Below are 20,971 nucleotides of genomic sequence, written 5' to 3' on the forward strand. Positions count from 1 at the left end.
ACCGCTACGAGATCATCGGCCCTGTTGTTCTACCGTTTTTGCGTCGTCATGGCCCAGGCATTACCTTTCAACATGACAACGTCCGGCCTCATATTGCTCGATTTGTTCAGGATTCCCTTCAACAAAACAACGTAAATGGCATCCCCTGGTCAGCTTGCTCCCCTGATCTCTCACCAATCGAGCACATATGGGATGAGAGGGATCAACCACGTGTTCCACAGACACTCTAGGAACTTCCAAACATGCTCTAGTAGATATGGACAGATATCCCACAGGACTTTGTGCGACGCCTGGTCCATTCCATGAGACACATGCTATTGATTTGTAAATTTTGGCATGTTCATGTTTTTTTCGGATGAAATCACGCATTTTCTGAAGTTCGTAGGGCAAAATAAACCATTTGAACACTAACAGGTGTCTTTTACCTGCTGCAAACCGAAATTGTTTCAGATTTGGTAAAAAACATTACTTTGCATGAAATCTTATTCAATGTCACAGGAACTTTTGTTGCTCAGTATACTTTTGTCAAATTTGCCATTGCTAATAGATGCATAAATATCATATGTTGGGACATTATCTTTTCATGAAATGTTGACTAAAGATACTGCAAAAGAAGCATATGATTGGTACTAAACAATTATTACAAAGTTAAAAAACGCCTATATCAAAGGCAAGACTTCGCGCATTTGACTATAATGACTATTTGGAAAGTCCCAATACAAGACTGTGATTTCAATCCTAATCATTATCTCTGTTAATAATTAACATCGTCGCTGTCTTTATAATAGTAGTAGGTACATATATAACAAACGTAATAGGTAACTAGACTATAGGTAACTATACGTATTTGAACAGTTTAGAATCATAATTCAAACATGTTTGAAAAGAGATATAGATATATATCAATATTCACAACTGCTATATTTAAGAAGTCGGGAGATTTACCTGGTGTATCATGTTCAACGATGGGTCCAATAGGGCCACATCAGTCCGAAAGGCTTCCAAACTATGCATGTCAGTTTCAGATAAACACATTTGTAAACTTCGTGCATGCTGCTTTGTTTATCAAACTAATTTAAACAATATTCAAAGGACCATGTAGTTAATGTCTAATTGTAATTCGATTGGACGTTGCTATCAAAATATGTTTTTGATCATGAAGTAGTTAAATCATATCACACAACACATGACAGTTCTTTTCGGACTAATGCTGGATCATATTTCCGTATGTTGAATTTCCTCAATAGTATTCTTTGCATGCTATATAGCAAGGATTTCAAAGAGCGTCACACGAATCTTGCAAAGGTGCGTCAGTTTGGAGTCAGGCCGCTGTTACCAATACTCCATCAATACATCATACATACATTCATACATTTAATTCTTGTCGGGAATTGAACTCAGGCATTCGGCCTGTCGAGCGACCACTGTAATTACTCGGCTAGTTACAACAACACCGCCGAGTTACCCACTGAGCCTTCTAGCTCGATCGAGCGTGTCAGCATTTACAAAATTATGTATGGTACCTTGCAGAAAGCAAAGACACCCAGATATAATTTCCAGGTTTCATTGTGCACGATCAGATTGTACTTTCTGTGGAACTGGACGTCTTGCTGTGAATTTCCTGAAACAAAATATGTCTAAATAGTTATCAGGTATATATGGAAAAGCCAAGCAACCACACATCGTCTAGATATTTCGTCTGTGTAAACATCTTTCCAGGCATATTTACTGCGTTAGATTACAGATACAGACTATATGTTAGTTGAGGAATGTACGCAAGGCTACAGTGTTTGGTACTGTTAATAAATGTAGTCTTTGGTGCATGACAAATATTCCTAAATAGTGTGACAGGTATGCATGTATGCGGCATTGGCTCATGGCCGCGTTTTTTCATGCTATTGCAAAAAAACGTATAAGCAATGTAAGTTCATCTGCTCCATAATTACTCCACTTTACATACTGTTCTATCACAAATAAGGCTCCATACCGACTACAAATGACTATCTATGGAAGACTGGAATATAACACATCATGTATATTTTGATCATGTATAAAGCTCCAAACTGAGAAATATAAAAAAAAAACGACGTACAAACTACGCTTCATACCGACTTGGAATGACAATTTCACCTGTTCAAACTTTCAAATATATGAAGCCTATACTTTTGAATAATGGATAACGGTCAATACTGACAAGCGCATTATGAAACTGTTCTTCGCCATAATAATGCCCCGAACGGTGCATTAAACCCAGGGTCGTTCTCCTTAGCCAACATTCCCAACATGCATTTTACAGCCTGTCACGGTTTACGTAAACAATCAGCTCTATATCAATACGGACACTGCGGTAGTTGAAAGGGAAATGTATTCAGTTCAAATGGACTAAGTGCATTTTCTGATCAATTGGTTTGATAGTCTAGACTTTGAAAAAGGGAAAATGAGTTCATTGTCATGTCTAACACTCTTGCTTAACATGGTATAAAACCATACACAAAACTAAAATCTTATATGACTGAGTCTCAACAGTGTTGACATGGGTTGGTTGTTATCGGTCTGGCATGTATTCATGTCTTTGGCGACTGACGCTTTTGAAAACCTTTCCATAACATTTACCAATGTACCCAATAGCGCATACATATTATCTCAACGGCACATTCACTGAAGGATCCGGGCCAACTGTCTCGGTCGGGTATCTGTGCTTTACAGGAAAGCAGATGAGAAACAACTATTACATTCCCCTTTACTAAAGACGTCACCATGTCCATACATCGGGAAGGTTTCAAGCAAATGCGCCTTCTGTTAATAAAATGATCTCCTATTCAAAATCACACCTGAAAGTACATATGCATGCTTTTATGCCAATCGTTGAATGTACAGTATACAGATTATTAATAGTAGTCCCATTGATGGTATAGTTTCATTGTAACTTACAGCATTTATCCCGGCATAACACACTTGAGCCAGAATCAACATGAGCATACATACAGGTCGTAAGAACCGATTCGTGGTCCCTCTGGTTTGACTTGGCATTAAAGGCGAGATTTTTATCTTAAATCTGTACAGGAATTAAGACATCATAATAACTATTTAAAAATATAACATATGAGTCGAATAGTGAAACATAAAGTTTGCCAAAATGGTAGTCCACTTCGATGTCAATTGTGGATGTCGGGAAGATTGGAACTATCAATTACGATAAACAGGTGCAAGGCAAACTATTTCATTTGTTAAGATTAGACTAAATAGATACACGTTGCTTTTGGTTTTAAATAGGCTGTAACAAAATTACGTGTGGGGTTGGCTCAAAGCAAGTTCCAGAAAACTCGAAGAAAGTGAAAGTTAATTCTTATAATGGTAACTATTTCTTTACCTCGATGGATGCAGATATATAAACTAATGTATTACTATTTTTACACTGACAGCAATACACCTACCAGCTATATCGCGGAATGAGGTAGTTCATTAACAGGAGAGGTGACGTAAGCGAATGTATTCTCACGTTGTTCTTCAGTGACATCTGTTGTAGTATGTTTACAACACATTATCATCCTCAAATGTAAATTGTCTGTTAAGAACTACCTCAGTTCGTCAGTTACAATGACATTGCGTCGTAACACATTTACATCAAGTACAAGACGTCGACGATAAACGTGACGGGAGATATTTCGGAAGTTGTTAATGAACCTGTGGCGATAACATGTGTTTGGCCGATCATTGAAAGGCATTTGTAACATAATAGATTGCTTTACTGTCACGGTCGGTCTAGACACGGATCGAGTCGATACTACAAATAGATCTGCGTTTCTTCGTTTTGTACATTAGGATGGGTCATAGCGAGGATATTCGTGAACGATCATGCAATCAGAGAACGCTGTATTCGGAGAACCAAATGAGACAAACTTTAGACAGAGTGAAGCCAGTGTCTTGTTTGGCAATCGAAGTGTTGCAGTAAGTTGTTTGTGTTTGCTTTAGTTTAATGTGATCTAGAGTTGATGACTTTGCATTGAAAAACCGAAATAAAGGGAAAACCAATTAATTTCGATGATCAGTCAGTGTAACTGTAACCGCTCCGGGATCATCTAGTTATAATAGCGTCTCTCACTGATGCTTAACCGTGCACTATGCATTATTCAATGTGTTGGGAACGCATTGCCACAAATATCGGTATTGTTACTTTTATGTTTCCTCCAAAAATATGTTACTATCTAATACCCTACGTAATACCCTAGCGTCCGAACTATAACGGTCCGTGTTATTACAAAAAAACAACAACGTTTAACTGACAAAATGTGTGATAATCTGATGATGGGCTTGTGCAAATACAATAATCTAACAAGGGAAGCACATGTGGTGGTTTCGCGTTACTGACTGACTGAGTGATATAAGTGCCAGCCTCTCACCACCCCCTAGTCAACATTTTATGTAGATATTCACTCTCCGTCACCATCATAATTTCACTTTCAAACGTAATGCTTAAGTTGGACTCTGACTGTGACTCTGACTGTGTTTTGATATTTACTTATATTTCACTGGAGAGTTTACCAGCTAATGACAATATGGATGATCCACTGGAATTAACTAAACATGACAAATACAGAGCCCTGCGAGCTCACATAGAACATGGGAAATACTTTCACTTTTTAATCACTTCTAACCAAAAGCGTATGAGCCTACAATCACAATCAGGTAGAAATTCCAATAACAGTGAACAGAATTTTTATTCAAAGCACATACGAAAGAAGCAATGTATAAGCGTACCTCTGGTATTTGATCTTCAGCGGACATTGGTTTGGGGGCAACCTGAAAAGAGACATTTATTGCAGTTGATGCATTGTGTAAATGTAAGTTCCCCATAATTATATTTAAGTATTGCTGTTCAAAACAAATGGATCCAATCCAAAGGTTGGTGTCAAGCAACTGACGGTTTGTGTCACACTTGTGAACATGTTATCAAAATTATTATAACTGGCATTTGCATGTACATCCAGCAGTGACACTGATTTGGAATATAGCAAAATATCTATTCAAAGCACATACGGAAGAAGCAATGTATAAACGTACCTCGGGTTTTGTTTCTTCAGCAGGCACTGTTTTTTTGGAAACCTGAAAAGAGAAATGTATTGCATAAATTTGATTTTGCAGTTGATGCATTATATGGCTTGTAAGTTCCCCATAATGTAAGTATTGCTGCTCGAAAGCAAGTGGATTGAATCCAATTGAGGGTGTCAAGCCAGTGACGGTTTCTGCAACACTTGTGAACATGTTATCAACATTATTATAACTGGCATTTGCATGTACATCAAGGAGTGACACTGATATGGAATATAGTGAAATACATGTCTTACATAATCCTTGAACTCGATTTGTTTATATATTATGGCCTTCCTAAAAGAAAGGAATCCCAGATTATGCTGGAAACTTATAATATGTGAATACACAAATATAACGTAACCAAAAGCGTATGAGCCTTCAATCACATTCAGGTAGAAACTCCAATAATAGTGAACATAATTTCTATTCAAAGCAGATACGACAGAAGCAATGTATGAACGTACCTCTGGTATTTGATCTTCAGCAGGCATTGGTTTTGGGGGAACCTGAAAAGACAAATGTATTGCATAAGTTTAATATTGCAATTTATGCATCGTGTAGCTGTAAGTTCCCCATAATGATATTTAAGTATCGCTGTTAAAAAAAATGGATCCAATCCAAAGGTTGGTGTCAAGCAACTGACGGTTTGTGTCACACTTGTGAACATGTTATCAAAATTATTATAACTGGCATTTGCATGGACATCCAGGAGTGACACTGATTTGAAATATAATCAAATACATGTCTTACATAATCCTTGAACTCGATTTGTTTCTATGGTATGGCCTTCTTAAAAGAAAGGAATGCCAGATTATCCTGGAAAGTTATTATATGTGAATACACAAATATAGAGTAAACAAATACTTATGACCACACAATCACAATCAGGCAGAAACTCAAATAATATTAAAAGCAGACGAGGCATTAGCTGACAGCAAAATATCTATTCAAAGCACATACGGAAGAAGCAATGTATAAACGTACCTCTGGTATTTGATCTTCAGCAGGCATTGGTTTTTGGGGAACCTGAAAAGAGACATTTATTGCATAAATTTGATATTGCAGTTGATGCATCATATGGCTTGTAAGTTCCCCATAATGTAAGTATTGCTGCACGAAAGCAAATGGATTGAATCCAATTGTGGGTGTCAAGCCAGTGACGGTTTCTGCAACACTTGTGAACATGTTATCAACATTATTATAACTGGCATTTGCATGTACATCCAGGAGTGACACTGATTTGGACTAAGTGAAATACATGTCTTACATAATCCTTGAACTCGATTTGTTTCTATCTTATGACCTTCCTAAAAGAAAGGAATGCCAGATTATGCTGGCAATTTATAATATGTGAATACACAAATATAACGTAACCAAAAGCGTATGAGCCTACAATCACAATCAGGTAGGAACTCCAATAATAGTGAACAGAATTTCTATTCAAAGCAGATACGAAAGAAGCAATGTATCAACGTACCTCTGGTATTTGATCTTCAGCAGGCAATGGTTTGGGGGGAACCTGAAAAGAACAAAAATAGTGCATAAATTTGATATTGCAATTATTGCATCGTGTAGCTGTAAAGTTCCCCATAATTATTTTTAAGTATTGCTGTTCAAAACAAATGGATCCAAAGGTTGGTGTCAAGCAACTGACGGTTTGTGTCACACTTGTGAACATGTTATCAAAATTATTATAACTGGCATTTGCATGTACATCCAGGAGTGACACTGATTGGGAATATAGTGAAAAACATGTCTTAAATAACCCTTGAACTCGATTTGTTTCTATGTTATGGCCTTCTTAAAAGAAAGGAATGCCAGATTATGCTGGAAAGTTATAATATGTGAATACACAAATATATAGTAACCAAATACTTATGACCACACAATCACAATCAGGTAGAAACTCAAATAATATTAAGAGCAGACGAGGCATTAGCTGACAGCAAAATATCTATTCAAAGCACATGCGAAAGAAGCAATGTATAAACGTACCTCTGGTTTTGTTTCTTCAGCAGGCACCTTTTTGGGAGAAACCTGAAAAGAGAAATGTATTGCATAAATTTAACATTGCAGTTGATGCATAATATGGCTTGTAAGTTCCCCATAATGTAAGTATTGCTGCTCGAAAGCAAAAGTATTGAATCCAATTGTGAGTGTCAAGCCAGTGACGTTTCTGCAACACTTGTGAACATGTTATCAACATTATTATAACTGGCATTTTCATGGACATCCAGGAGTGACACTGATTTGAAATATAATCAAATACATGTCTTACATAATCCTTGAACTCGATTTGTTTCTATGGTATGGCCTTCTTAAAAGAAAGGAATGCCAGATTATCCTGGAAAGTTATTATATGTGAATACACAAATATAGAGTAAACAAATACTTATGACCACACAATCACAATCAGGCAGAAACTCAAATAATATTAAAAGCAGACGAGGCATTAGCTGACAGCAAAATATCTATTCAAAGCACATGCGAAAGAAGCAATGTATAAACGTACCTCTGGTTTTGTTTCTTCAGCAGGCACCTTTTTGGGAGAAACCTGAAAAGAGAAATGTATTGCATAAATTTAACATTGCAGTTGATGCATAATATGGCTTGTAAGTTCCCCATAATGTAAGTATTGCTGCTCGAAAGCAAAAGTATTGAATCCAATTGTGAGTGTCAAGCCAGTGACGTTTCTGCAACACTTGTGAACATGTTATCAACATTATTATAACTGGCATTTTCATGTACATCCATGAGGGACACTGATTTTGATTATAGCGAAATACTTGTCTTACCGATTTAATGTTGCAATTGAACCATCATATAGCTTGTAAGTCCCCCATAATGTACATGCAAATGCCAGTTATGGCCTTCTTAAAAGAAAGGAACGCTACGTTATGCTGGTAAGTTATAATATGTGAATACGCAAATATATAGTTACCAAATACTTATGACCCCACAATCACAATCAGGTAGAAACTCAAATGATAGTAAAAGCAGACGAGGCATTAGCTGACAGCAAAATATCTATTCAAAGCACATACGAAAGAAGCCATGTATAAACGTACCTCTGGTTTTGGATCTTCAGCAGGCATTGTTTTTTCGGAAACCTGAAAAGAGAAATTTATTGCATAGATTTAATGTTGCAATTGAACCATCATATAGCTTGTAAGTCCCCCATAATGTACGTAAGTGTTGCTGATCCAATCTCAATGTGGGTATATGTCAAGCTGCTGACGGTTTCTGCAATATGTTATACAAAAATAGTATACCTGGCATTTCCAAGTACATCCAAGAGGGACACTGATCTGGAATGCGCTGAAATGCATGTCTTACATAATCCCTGACCTCGATTTGTTTCTATGTTACGGCCTTCTTAAAAGAATGGAATTCTAGAATACACGTACGATGGCAATGATGTTTTCTTTCATGCGTGACAAATACATTGATTGAGCGACACAAGCTCAGCACAAGTTGTTCTCCTCATGTAACGTTGATGTATGTAGAATAGAGCTAAATAAACACGTATTAGGTATTCGTATATTAGGTGGCAACCGCTCAGGGACACATTTTCTCATGATGCTGCATAAACAGTATAAGCAGTGTACAACTTGACACTCTAACGAATAACGCTCCGTCTGTGAAAACTTGGAGTATAGCACATCATATGTATAATGACAATGAATGATGTTCAACAATGAATTAAATATGAACCAGTTCATCTGTAGAAACGACGATAGGCATCAACTTGGAATGACAAATTTTCACACTTGAAATATTAAATGTTTATTAATATTATGTTTGAATGACCGTCAGAACAGAACAGACATTTGCTTTGGGTTGCTTTGGGTTTGATATGGCATCTGTCACAGTCACAAATACGTGTTGCATCGGCGCCAGTATTAATACAGCCATATTTTGCTGATATGACTTATGATATTAACATAGGATGAACGCATTAACCTGACGCAAGGGAGGATTCATTATGTTTGTTTGTTTGTGTGTGTGTTGTTTAACGCCGCACTCAGCAATATTTCAGCTGTATGGCGGCATTTTGTGAATAATCGAGCCTGGACAAGAAAGTCCAGTGATTTACATCATGGGCATAGATCCAGGCAATTGGGATACGATGACATGTATCAACCAAGTCAACGACCCGAATCACCCGATCGCGTTAGTCTCCTCTTACGACAAGCAAAGTCGCCTTTTACGTTAAGCATGGGTTGTTGTAGACTTATTCTAACCCGCATCTTCAGGAGTAGATTCATTATGAGACGGGTATTATTTCATCATTGAATAAACATGGACATGTCCTCGTGTTTAAATAACAGCGCTCACATACGGGTGACATTTATTACAACATCGCTAAAACAAAACTCTTAACATACCCTTTCTAATAAACAAGTTCTAGTTGCTTTATCACTGAATTATTAAACAGATATTAGAAAGTCAACAGCGCAGCTTGAGCTCAGTGCATAACATGCATGTCTTCTCTGCTTTTATCTAGGTTTACTGAATAAACACTTTGATCAATGGTATAGCTCTTTACCATGGGGCTCAATAGATTTTGACAATACATTCTCGGAGAAACGTCATCCACTTTAGGAAAATGATATTATGCACACTCTAAATTCTGTTCATACTCTCACAATGGATTATAATATTGACGTCCAAACATCTTGCCTATGAAGTAGTGAATGGTCTCTTGACGAAATTGAATCACATTGGATCAGGGCTTTTGAATCAATGCGAGCATAATCTATTTCTGGCGGATCGAATCCATACGACTACTCTGATGTTTAAGAAGGTGACTCCATGATTGCACCTTCTAGATTTAGAGATGAGTTTTATAGATTAATAATAGTTGATTGGACATCATCCAGATTCCCACACATTTAATGACAAATTGATGTGAATAGATACTTCATAATGGACGGCCACAATGCTATACTAGCATATCTAGAGTGCCCCCGGCTAAGTATCATGGATACATTAAACGTGAATAGGCACATTTATCACTAACTTCAACCCATGACTATCGGGTTATAATTAATCTTCACCAACCAAGGCTTGTCGTAAGAGGCGACTAAAAGTATCGGGTTCTGAGGCTCGGTGACGTGGTTGATGCAGTCACCGTATTGTAATATGGCAGTGTATTGTTTTGTTTTACAGTGATCGCAAATATATTAAAATGTGCATTATTGTAAGGAGTTTTATATTGTTCTCAAATAATTTTATCTGTAAATATCTTATTAATTTAATGATGAGGCTTGTCGAAACTGTGTAATCCCTTTAGGCTTTATCCTTAATCAGCTTGTCACCATAACATTAACAACTAATGCTTTGAAAAATTGTAGATGAATATTCCTTATTAAAACCTTTTACACTTGATCAACTTCCCCGGATTTTTCGAAATGTTTTGATGCATAACGTCTTAGGCCCAAAGTATTGAAACAAATGTAACAAAAGGTCCATTTCAGCACCAGATACTAGTCACAACCAGTGAAATATCAGAAAATAGTTCTGGATATATTTCTTGCTATTGTGGAATTAATATTTTTCGTTTCTATTGAAATGGTATATTGTGCATCCTCGCGAGACATTAAAAATGCCTGAAGTAATAATGAAGTATTGTCTTTAATACATACATGTATACTGAGACACAAGCAAGTTTCCTTTATCTGAGCTATACAGTCAAAAGCTTAATCCAAGTAAATAGAAATTCAAAACTTCAGTGAAGTCTGACCGACCGATCCCGCTAGTCGCTCCATACGACACGTATGTGCTTCTTAAATTGATATATTAGTGTTGATGATGTATGGGGTTGTTTTTGGTATAATCAGTTTGATCAATGCCAGGTCTTTCTTTGACTTAACCAATTGCCAAGGCAGAGAAGACAGAAGGAGTGGCGTTTATATATGTTCAAGAAAAACAGGTTAAATTAGTTTTTCCAAGAGGTGGAATAAGAGATGACATCTTATTGTGAAGATTTCCATGAGGGTGACTAAACACAAAGCTGTAAGCAGGGTTGTGTTGTTTAAGATATGTCTTATCAAGATCACCGTTCTGGAAGAGCCAAGAGAGTCTAAGACCTTGATAAAGGATTCAATTGGGTATTTGAAGGTTGCTTTTGCAAGCCCCACAATAAATGATGAAGCCATTGCTAAGTTTGGAGAGGATACGTGGATATGTGGGGTTGACTGATATCCTACGTACTATGAATTAGAAACAAATTTTAAGAATCACAGTACCCTCAGACAGTTTGCTTTAAAGTATTTTATACGTGGCAAGAAAGTAAGAAGGTGGCGAAATATATACCAAAGAATGTGTCTTCCTTTATTGGGGATGCCAACAAGATATATTGCTGGGTCACAATGTGCTCATCTCGTTCACAAGCAGTTGCAGAGGTGTGACCTTTAGCCTATACATTTATCACGGATGCTTACCTCATAGTTTTTCTTCCAATTGAAACAAGCAAGACTAATACGTACTAATATTATTTATGTTGTGCGAATTAGTTAAGGCATTGTTTGCCATGACGATCAAGACAACACCTGCGAAACATTATCAATACCCATGAAAACGATCGAACCTGGTATTTGCAATTACATCGAAGCGAAACACTGATTTGGAATTCGGAGATACACTTGATATAAATAAGGATTTAACTAGATATGTTTCCATATTCTGATGTTCTTAAAACATAGGGATTCCTGAATTTACCGGCAATAAACGTATGTGCATGCATTGTTATTAAGCAAACACATGTCTCGGAAGTACTAACCAGTCAAAAGACAAATGCAACTGAACACTCAAGACCACACAATCACAACTCAAAGAATAGTAAGAGTAGCTAAGATAGCCAAATAGTTATTAAGTGCACGGACGGAGGAATGAATCTATAAGATTTACCTGTATTTGTAAATCGTCAGCCTCCATGTGTTTTTGAACCTGGAAAGAGAATTGATTTTGCATAAATTCAATATAAAAATTGATGCATCGTATGGGGTTTGCATTTGATCTCGGATATAACTTCTAATAACAGGCTCATAATAATTGTATGGCAAAAGAAGTGGTGTCACAGATTGGTTGAGTGAAGGGTTTGCTGCAGCATGGGCTATTGTATTATCAAGGATGCCTACATAGCTTGGTAAGAATTTGATGTACTTTACACCTTTATCGGTCACAAGCATTCGCTTAGGTATGGAATTCCGCATTTACTCGTATCACAAATGTTTACCTGATTGTTGGGATTCCGTTTGAACCAAGGAAGACACCTAATTATACTGCACATCTGTAATGAGAACAAAAATGCAGATGAGGCATTTGCTGACAGCAAAACATATATTAAAAGCACAGACGAAAGAAGAAATTCATACAATTACCTCTACTTGTAAGATGCTGCACCCCTGAAAAGAGAACTTTTATTGTGTAATTCGATATTAAAATTGATCCATCGTATAGCATTTACATTCCAAATAATATACATTTTGCAGTTTGAAAGCAATGGGATCCAAACCCAAGGTCGGCATGACACTGGCGACTATGTATTATTAGATATTATCAACATTAATCAGACATATTATACCTGGCATTCTCAAATAGACAAATAGGGGAATTTGATATTGATCAAAAGCATTGGCTGAGGTGTTGGCTCCTGCATAAATCCGTATGACAAATATTTACAAATTTAGTTCACGTGAAACAACCACGATTGATGCAATGTACGAATCACAACTTTAGTTGTGTTACGAGATTGGTTTAGTGTTTATTTATTTCTACCTTACATCCATCGTTTTTGTTTCTGAGATTCTTGACTAATAGGAGGACGATGATAACGATGATTACGATCCCCATGACTATTGCAAGTGTGGAGCCCGTTTCGTCACAGCGACAACTGTCATCTAAAAGAGTAATATAATTTTATCATTGACTTACATAAGGTATTAGAAAGGTTGCTTTAATTGGTTTTGAAAAAGTATGCAGTTATTGTGACATTGTTTTCTACGTTTGAAACAAATCTTAAGTTATTACGTGCACATGCAGAATGACAGCATACTATTCGTATCTGAAACGTAACCTGGTATAATGCGTTAAATGTAAAACATATTTGGGGGCATGCTGGAATCAACAATTACATTATTTATTATATATTCCTACCACAATGTCACAATGTCACAAGCTTTCGTTTCCGACAGAGAGATCAACAACCGACCATTTGCAGCTGTAACTGAAATAAAATTAACCTCGATACAAACTCTTAGCCCCGCCCCAACCCTTCTCAGAATATCAAATGGTTGGTACCTAACATGAAAAAAAATATAAATATGCTGGTTTTAATAACCTAATATGTTTAACATAAATGGTCATCGTACATATGCACCACGTACCGTACTTAAGACTTAGTAGTTGAACACCTTCACACAATAGCGCCTCACGAAAGTTTCCACATTCGAAGAATAGCTTCACAATCCCGAAATGTGAAGCTGTCATACGTTGTTTGACGACAAAATATTCCTTTGTAGTACCATTAACGGTTTCATTGAGGAGTGTTATATCATTCTTCCCCATCAGTAACCGAAGCCGGGCGGTATCAGAGCAGTAATATCTTGAAATTGAAATATTCAGTAACAGATCCTCGCCAATGCGCAGGGAACTAGTGTCCCGTGGACACGTTATTTGGCGTGCTGGTATACCTGTAATTAAATGGGATACTATTCAGATACACATTAAACGGCATCCTTTTAGCAACACCAGTAACTTACTTTTGTAAAGGCTAAAGTGTGGTTTGCTTTTTTACAAAAAGGCACAGACACAAGAAGTCACCAGAGACTAATATTATATCAAAAACATTATGTCCATGTCGCTTCGTGATCGGTGATCGGTGATCAATGAAGAGGGTCGTCTTAAATAAAATGTCATAACTGTGACTTAACATTCATCGTGTATATCCTACATATGTGTAGTCAACTGTCAGTCGTAGCGTGTCAAGCAATCAAGTGCCAACGACTGGAAAGTCAGGCATGGGAAGATTTCTTTTGGAATTGTGGAATATTACAGCGCCGGGAAAAAAGTTTGGCCTCTGGTTTTACAACTAATAATGGTTCGCTGATATGCTTAATGTCAAGGAAACACACACGTGTTCTGACAAGAACGAAGATACAAAATATTTGTCTTGGAGTATGTGGCCCAAACTATAATCCATTTCCAAACCTCCACCATCCACAGAATAGTCAACAACCAATGTATTTGCACATGAACATTCCCAATATTGAGTGAGTGAGGTTGGTGTCACATCGCTTTGATTTGTATTTCATTGTTATCGCAGCGTATGAGTTTAGTGTATGAGGAAAGCCCAACGTGATGCAGTTCATAGGCGCTTTCACCACGCACGGGGACCACAAGTCTAAGGATTCAAAGCAACGATCATAGGTTCCTGGCACACCTAATGCTCCCAACCTGCACAGCAAATTGCTGTGACTTAGACGACGATAAACAGATCTATTACATACACATTACATTCAGTAATGGTGGTCAAAACAGAAACAGAAAAAGAGAAATGTGGTTCGTAAAGCTATCAATGATTCTGAGTTTGCTGAAATTTTTTAGCTGTACCATCACGTTTTTAATTCATTCATCCGAAATATCGCTATGTTAGTTTGCCTGAATGTAGACGATTTATCGTACTACTCGAGTAGCCTGATGGAAGTTTGCAGCAATTCCTTTTTGATCGTCATTATTTGTTAGTACCTGCCCCAGAGACGGATAATCTTTTACCGTGAAGCATTAAACACATTGGCCATGTTCCCAGCATGCCTATAGTCCGTAGATGCTCCGTGCGTTGCAGAAGCCACAGCAATAGGTAATCCACAAACAATAAATGAACTCATGTAAATCACAGCTGTATGATGAGCAGAAACAATTGACTGATTGACAGAAATATTGCTCTACAGTCATAAATCGATCATTCTTGAATGTGTCTAAATCAGGAATGACAACCTACGCACGTGTGTAGCGCTACTGCGTTTGAGGCACGTGCAACTATAGGATGTGTTTTGGTGTAAAGGTTAACATACATAAAGGTTTTGCACAATTTTTTTTTGTGAACATGTATACTTTATTATAGCACTATTATAACACTTGCGAAATATACCAATGGAACCTCTCGAAAAGAACACAATATAGTGTTGGTGGTTGTACGAAAGCATCACCTAAAGAAATAAATACCTACTTGCAACTGACAGGTGGCAAGTCGCCTCTCCGGATCCAGTAACGCATTTCCATGTCCCCGCATCGGATAACTGTACACGTCCTATGGTGAGTGTAGTGTGAGTGGCGTTAAGGACAGACGTAAACATGGACGGATCTACGTCACACCGTTCACCAGTCAGTAGGCATTGGGCAACATTACGACCGCTTGGGTTGATGTAGTCGTGTGATATAGTTCCCCCGGAGCAGGACATCTCTGCTGAAGAGCCAATGAAACCGGCGTCAGGGCAGATGAGTTCAGTGGAAACTGTGAAGAAATACATGTGTGTAAATGAAAGTTGTTATTTTAATATCATTTTAATTCATTTAACAAGGCGTTTGTGACTATACTTTCGAAGCTTCAACGTTGTGGAAAAATCAGTCTGGAACATCTGTTGAACCACAGTCCGACCAATAGGCCGTAAAATACAGTGTAAAGGATCCCTTAAAACAAGTGTTTGTTTTGTTTGTTTGTGTGTTGTTTAACGGCGCACTAAGCAATGTGCAGCTATATGACGGCGATCTGTCAATAATCGAGACTGGACCAGAAAGGTAAATTCAAAGATTGCTATAGACTGTTACTGTCAGTCTAGGTCCGGATATATAGTCGATATAGTTTGGGTGTGTATGTCTTCGTTTTGTTCACTAGAATGGGTCTTACACGTGCACGTACATTCGCCTAAACTACACTGAAAAAATGCAAATCAAATTATTATAAAAGTCTGAAAATCATGCAATTGGTGAATGTTTGTCATTTTGTCAACAATACAACTTACCAGATAGGAGACATGTTAACAGAAGCAAAATCTGTCCACTGCTTTCATTTGTCATCATCGAAATCATCAACTGAAAACAAACGTTCATGACTTTATTAGAATCAAGGAACTGTTAAAATGTTGCAAAGGATATTACACAATCGAAATGCATATATAAACTACCATGGCTAGGATGTTGTTATAACGTTACAATTTTATGAATACTCGGAGAAAATTACAAAACATGAAACTGCCCCACAGGTGTATGGTCATCGGGATTCCACTTAACTGGCTCAGGTGGTAAAAACTTTTACTATACACATTATTTTGTTATATGATCACATAAATAAAAATACATGAATTTTATGACAAAATAAAATGAAGAAAGACTGAACCAGTGCACATTCAAACCAACATGCACAACAAACCCATTCCAAATAATTTATATTCCAATTGGTCCTCAGAGACGGTTGTAATCCGAAAAGTGTATCTAAACAGCAATATGTAATGTAAGATTCATTCGTTACTGCTGTCCAAGGTTTCACACCCAACCCTCCCTACACAGCTTACAACTTCGGATAAAATTTGACCATCGACACTTATCTAAACTAATTCAGTGAATTCGCATCTATCACTGTAGAATCTTACCACTGTCCATAAATCAAACTATGTCTCTCTCGCTGTTCCACTTGCTCCACAGCTTGAACATGTAATGTGCTTGTACAACGTATGCATGTCCTCCTATTCAACAACAGGTCGCGGACTAATCATAAAACGACAGCAAACGTCTATATGGCCATTTGTATTGCCATTCTAATGTGCACGGTCGGATTAACATTCCTGAGTGAATACTGCATTCAAATGTTGGTGCCTCTTACTCAACGGTTTTTTTTTTAAAATGAGGCCTACACGGTACAACTAGTTGTATATAATTTGTTGTATGCAACCAATTGCATCGTGTGAACACGCAAGTCGGACCAACTGCGTGGATCGATGCCCATGATGTCAATCACTGGATTGTCTGGTCCAGAATCGATTATTTACAGAACGCCGTCATATAGCCTTTATATGGGTGAGTGTGGCTTTAAAGAACAAACAAACAAACAAACAACACGCAGTTATATGGAACGTGGTGTTATAAGCATCGTCAGTACTTCAAATCTGTCATCTCCTCCGCACATTGCTTCAACATCAGTAAACGGTAGGGTTCGCATAAAGTCCATGCACGGAGAAGGGCTCGTTACATATAATACTATGCAGGCAACAGTATGCAGTCCCGGGTGATGGAAAAACATAGTGCTTTCAAACTTTATTTTGACGGTTCTGTTTCGACCCGTGAAGATCCGGAGTAGAATAGGTATTCAGCAACCAATGCTTGCCGTCAAAGGCGGCTATGCTTGTCGTAAGAGGCGACTAACGGGATCGGGTGGTCAGGCTCGCTGACTTGGTTTGATGCCTGTCATCGTATCCCGAATGCGTGGATCGATGTTCATGATGATAATCACTGGATTGTCTGCCCCAGACTCGACTATTTAGAGACCACCGTCATATAGCTGGAGCATTGCTGAATGCGGCGTTAAACAACAGTCAAACAAACAAACAATCACTCCTTTCCATCTTCCTGTGTAGTATACCGGATACTGTTAAATGCATGTTATAATATATGCTTTTTCACAGACACCGTCTTTTCACATGAACTACAAGACCTTCTGAAATTGATTTGTCATGAATGATTCAACAACATCAAAGCAAAGAAGTTTTATTGCAACCGTATATAAGTACAAATAGCAAAAATATGGCCAACATATAACACATTTATATTGTTTCTTATTTCCGAATGTGTCATACTTTCTTGATTTTGATTTAAAATTCATGAACAGGTACCGCAAAAGACGGGAAATAGATGGCTTGATGCCCATTCTCAACATAGGTAAATCTTAACAGGAGGAGAGGAAAGCCGCAAGCAAGTTTACACACACTTTTCCCCCATGTTATGTCTAAGCTGTAACATCTTCATACAGAATGGCAAATACAAAGCGTCAAGAGATCGTGTGTCCCCTGTACCAAATTTATAAAACACACAAAAAGACACAAACAATCTGAACAATAAACATACATTTGTTTACAGGGGCGACGTAATTTACAAATAATGTGCAGGATCCTCGAACATTCAAACAACAAAATGAATATAAGAAAAAAAGCAAAAGATGAAAGCAATTCAAAAGAACGATCAAAACAATCATTTCTTTATATGTTCTCATGGAACATATAAACCATACCCCACTTACACGTGTAACAAGATGAATAACATGTACATGCGTCTACAAAAATAAGAAACTAAAAACCTTAAACAACAGATGAAATTAACTTTGAAAACTATGAAACATGAAAACAATGTACATGTTCGCATGTTTCACTACATTTCCATTCAACACAAGTCCTCATGAAACGATTACAAAAGTGCAATAAATACCCGCAGCGACTTAAATAGTATAAAATGTATTAAGACGCATACAGAAAACAAAATAACGCCGTTATATGTGCTCTTTGATTTGTTTGAATGTTGTTGTTTAACGCCGCACTCAGCATTATTCGATCTATATGACGGCGGTCTGTAAATAATCGTCGAATCTGGACCAAACAATCCAGTGATTGACATCATGAGCATCGATCCATGAAATTGGGATACCATGACATGCATCAACGAAGTCAGCGAGCCTGACCACCTGATCCCATTAGTCGCCTTTTACGGCAAGCATGGGTTGCTGAAGACCTATTCTTCACGGGTCGCTCCTCTTGTCACTGTACCCGGTTCATTCATGTTCATGTCGGTGGAAGATGAACTTTGTATGTGAAGAGAGTCATCAACCTGGTTTATTGAATTAACTGTACTTAAGTTATGTCTGTTGCGCCAGCAACGCAAGACAACGAAGGCGATGATCATAATATCGCAGACACCTAGTGCAATTAGTACGTGAATCAATTCTTCATGAGTGTCAGTGGTATTAATAGTTGGTTGTCTTACGCCGGTGTTGGAAGTGGTACTGGTATCTGAAACATAACGTTGTGCCTTTTATTAAGAAATCAGGGGATGTTTTACTTTGACACGTTCATTTCAATCATTCCTTTAATTATATTCGCTTATTTGTTATTTAATGCAGCACTCAGCGATATTCCAGCTATAAGACGGCGGTCTGTAAATAATCGAGTCTGGACCAGACACTCTACTGATTGACATCATGCGCATCGATCCACGCTTTTGCGATACGATGACATGCATCAACCACGTCAGCTACCTAGACCAGTCGCCTCTTACGACAGGCATAATCGCCTTTGGTTTGAATAAAGAATGGTTTGGTAAAGACCTATTATACCCCGGATATTCACAGGTCCCCGGATAATCAAGTAAAAACAATGTCATGTTAATTAACGAAATCATATCACATGGAGCAAACATAGTCATAAATATACATGCTTATATTTATTATTGTTATATAATATTCCAGCTATATCAAGTCAGTGTGTATATCAACCAGGATGTTATAAGCATGTAAACACGCAATCAATACCAGTCACACATCATTATTTCTTCACCAAACTTGGCCCAAAGATAAGTCTTGTGGTAACCTTGTTCCATTTGAAAGTTTAGGACTTGTTAAACTAAAATTCTTTTCGAGTTTCAATGGCAAAATGTTTCATAAATATTTTCATATATATTCATATTGATTATTGTCCGCCGAACATGCTGAATAATTTCTAATTTATGATAGACTGTATGGGCGGGTGGACAGAAGCCAAACAATGACATTAACCTACCTGAATCCTTGGTATTATGTTGTAGTTGTGTAACACTTCGATGACTAACATTTAACTGATGGTCGTTGCAGAGAAATATCAGTTCTACATCCCCAAAGTGTGACTCCGTGACGTTAATGGAGATGGTGAAGGTTCTGTTTGTTGGTTCGGTCACAGCCTCGGTTAAGTACATGTTCAGTGGCAGTGTGGCACTCCCGACCTGCAGAGTCAAGTTGTGAGCTGCAGAACAGTAGAAGCCCCGGATGTCCACTGTGAGGGATATTCCATCATAAACATCCACGGCGCCTGTAGCCCTGTCACTGGTGATTTTGTAGGTGGGGATATCTGTAACACAGAGTGTAGGCATGACGTATTACCAATATATAAGCACATGACTAAAATAACTTTCTGCCCCTGTCTGAGTTCATTTTGATGTTTTCCACGTTAGTGCAACCTTGGTGCACGGATGTGATGCTGACAAAACAAAATCTAAGACTTGAACACTGCGGAAGTAAAAGCGACAAAAACCTTTCCATGATCATAAGATATGTATGCTAAAAGCAGAGTCAATTGTACGATTCCGACTATATCGCAGTATCTGCTTATGAATCATTGTTACATGCACCCTGTTGACTTGCGACAGGGAGGTAACTTACGGAAGGCACTATTATGTTCCTATATTTTGTGAACATGTATAATGTCTGAACACATAAATAACGCACATTTGGAAACATGTCTAGGATATAAAATGTTTCGGATAGTAGATGCAAATGATGGGATATCAGAACATGTTGAGCCTGCCCATGTTGGCTTAATGTATTACAGCATGTGGGAGAGAGATTTTCGAACATGACACCCGCTCTGGTCGATCTCTAGCACCACAAACGAATACATCGAAAACCTGGAACTGAACAATATGCACTTTACACTGTATGACCTTAGGCTTTTTGTATTCTGAAATAGACAAACATCCTACATGAACATTTACATGTGTCAACGGTTTAAACCCATGGATTCCCAGAATACTACACGTGTCAACACCTGTGCCCTGTTAGCCAGATATAATCGCAAACGATGGCTGG

The 20,971-nt window shown here is 37.7% G+C and overlaps 1 protein-coding gene across 2 annotated transcripts; it reads right to left on the minus strand.

Annotated features, from left to right (window-relative positions):
• Nucleotides 1-335: 335 nt before the first annotated feature.
• LOC124129494 lies at nucleotides 336-16,841 on the minus strand. Of its 2 annotated transcripts, none has more exons than XM_048387009.1 (13): nucleotides 16,743-16,841; nucleotides 16,116-16,185; nucleotides 15,323-15,607; nucleotides 13,482-13,787; nucleotides 12,874-12,995; nucleotides 12,477-12,500; nucleotides 12,332-12,385; nucleotides 12,004-12,042; nucleotides 8,160-8,201; nucleotides 5,556-5,597; nucleotides 5,062-5,103; nucleotides 4,759-4,800; nucleotides 336-1,621 (listed from the first exon to the last, which is right to left on the minus strand). In XM_048387009.1, the coding sequence occupies exons 2-13, from the start codon at nucleotides 16,180-16,182 to the stop codon at nucleotides 1,577-1,579; spliced, it is 1,110 nt and encodes a 369-aa protein (XP_048242966.1). In that variant the 5' UTR covers nucleotides 16,183-16,185; nucleotides 16,743-16,841; the 3' UTR covers nucleotides 336-1,576. The 2 variants fall into 2 exon arrangements, with proteins under 2 accessions (XP_048242966.1, XP_048242968.1); XM_048387011.1 differs by having other exon boundaries at nucleotides 16,761-16,796.
• Between the last annotated feature and the right edge of the window lie 4,130 nt (nucleotides 16,842-20,971).

The sequence above is a fragment of the Haliotis rufescens genome, unplaced genomic scaffold (genome assembly GCF_023055435.1).
Source record: "Haliotis rufescens isolate VD_foot unplaced genomic scaffold, xgHalRufe1.0.p SCAF_63, whole genome shotgun sequence".
Lineage (NCBI taxonomy): Eukaryota > Metazoa > Mollusca > Gastropoda > Lepetellida > Haliotidae > Haliotis > Haliotis rufescens.

Excerpts from the sequence above, each read along its gene's own strand:
- LOC124129494 (XM_048387009.1), bottom strand. The coding sequence starts at position 16,182 with ATGATTTCGATGATGACAAATGAAAGCAGTGGACAGATTTTGCTTCTG. Across the intron at positions 12,386-12,476 it reads GCAGCATCTTACAAGTAGAG|ATGTGCAGTATAATTAGGTG; the intron begins GTAATTGTATGA and ends TTCTCATTACAG. Across the intron at positions 5,598-8,159 it reads CTGAAGATCCAAAACCAGAG|GTTCCCCCAAAACCAATGCC; the intron begins GTACGTTTATAC and ends TTGTCTTTTCAG.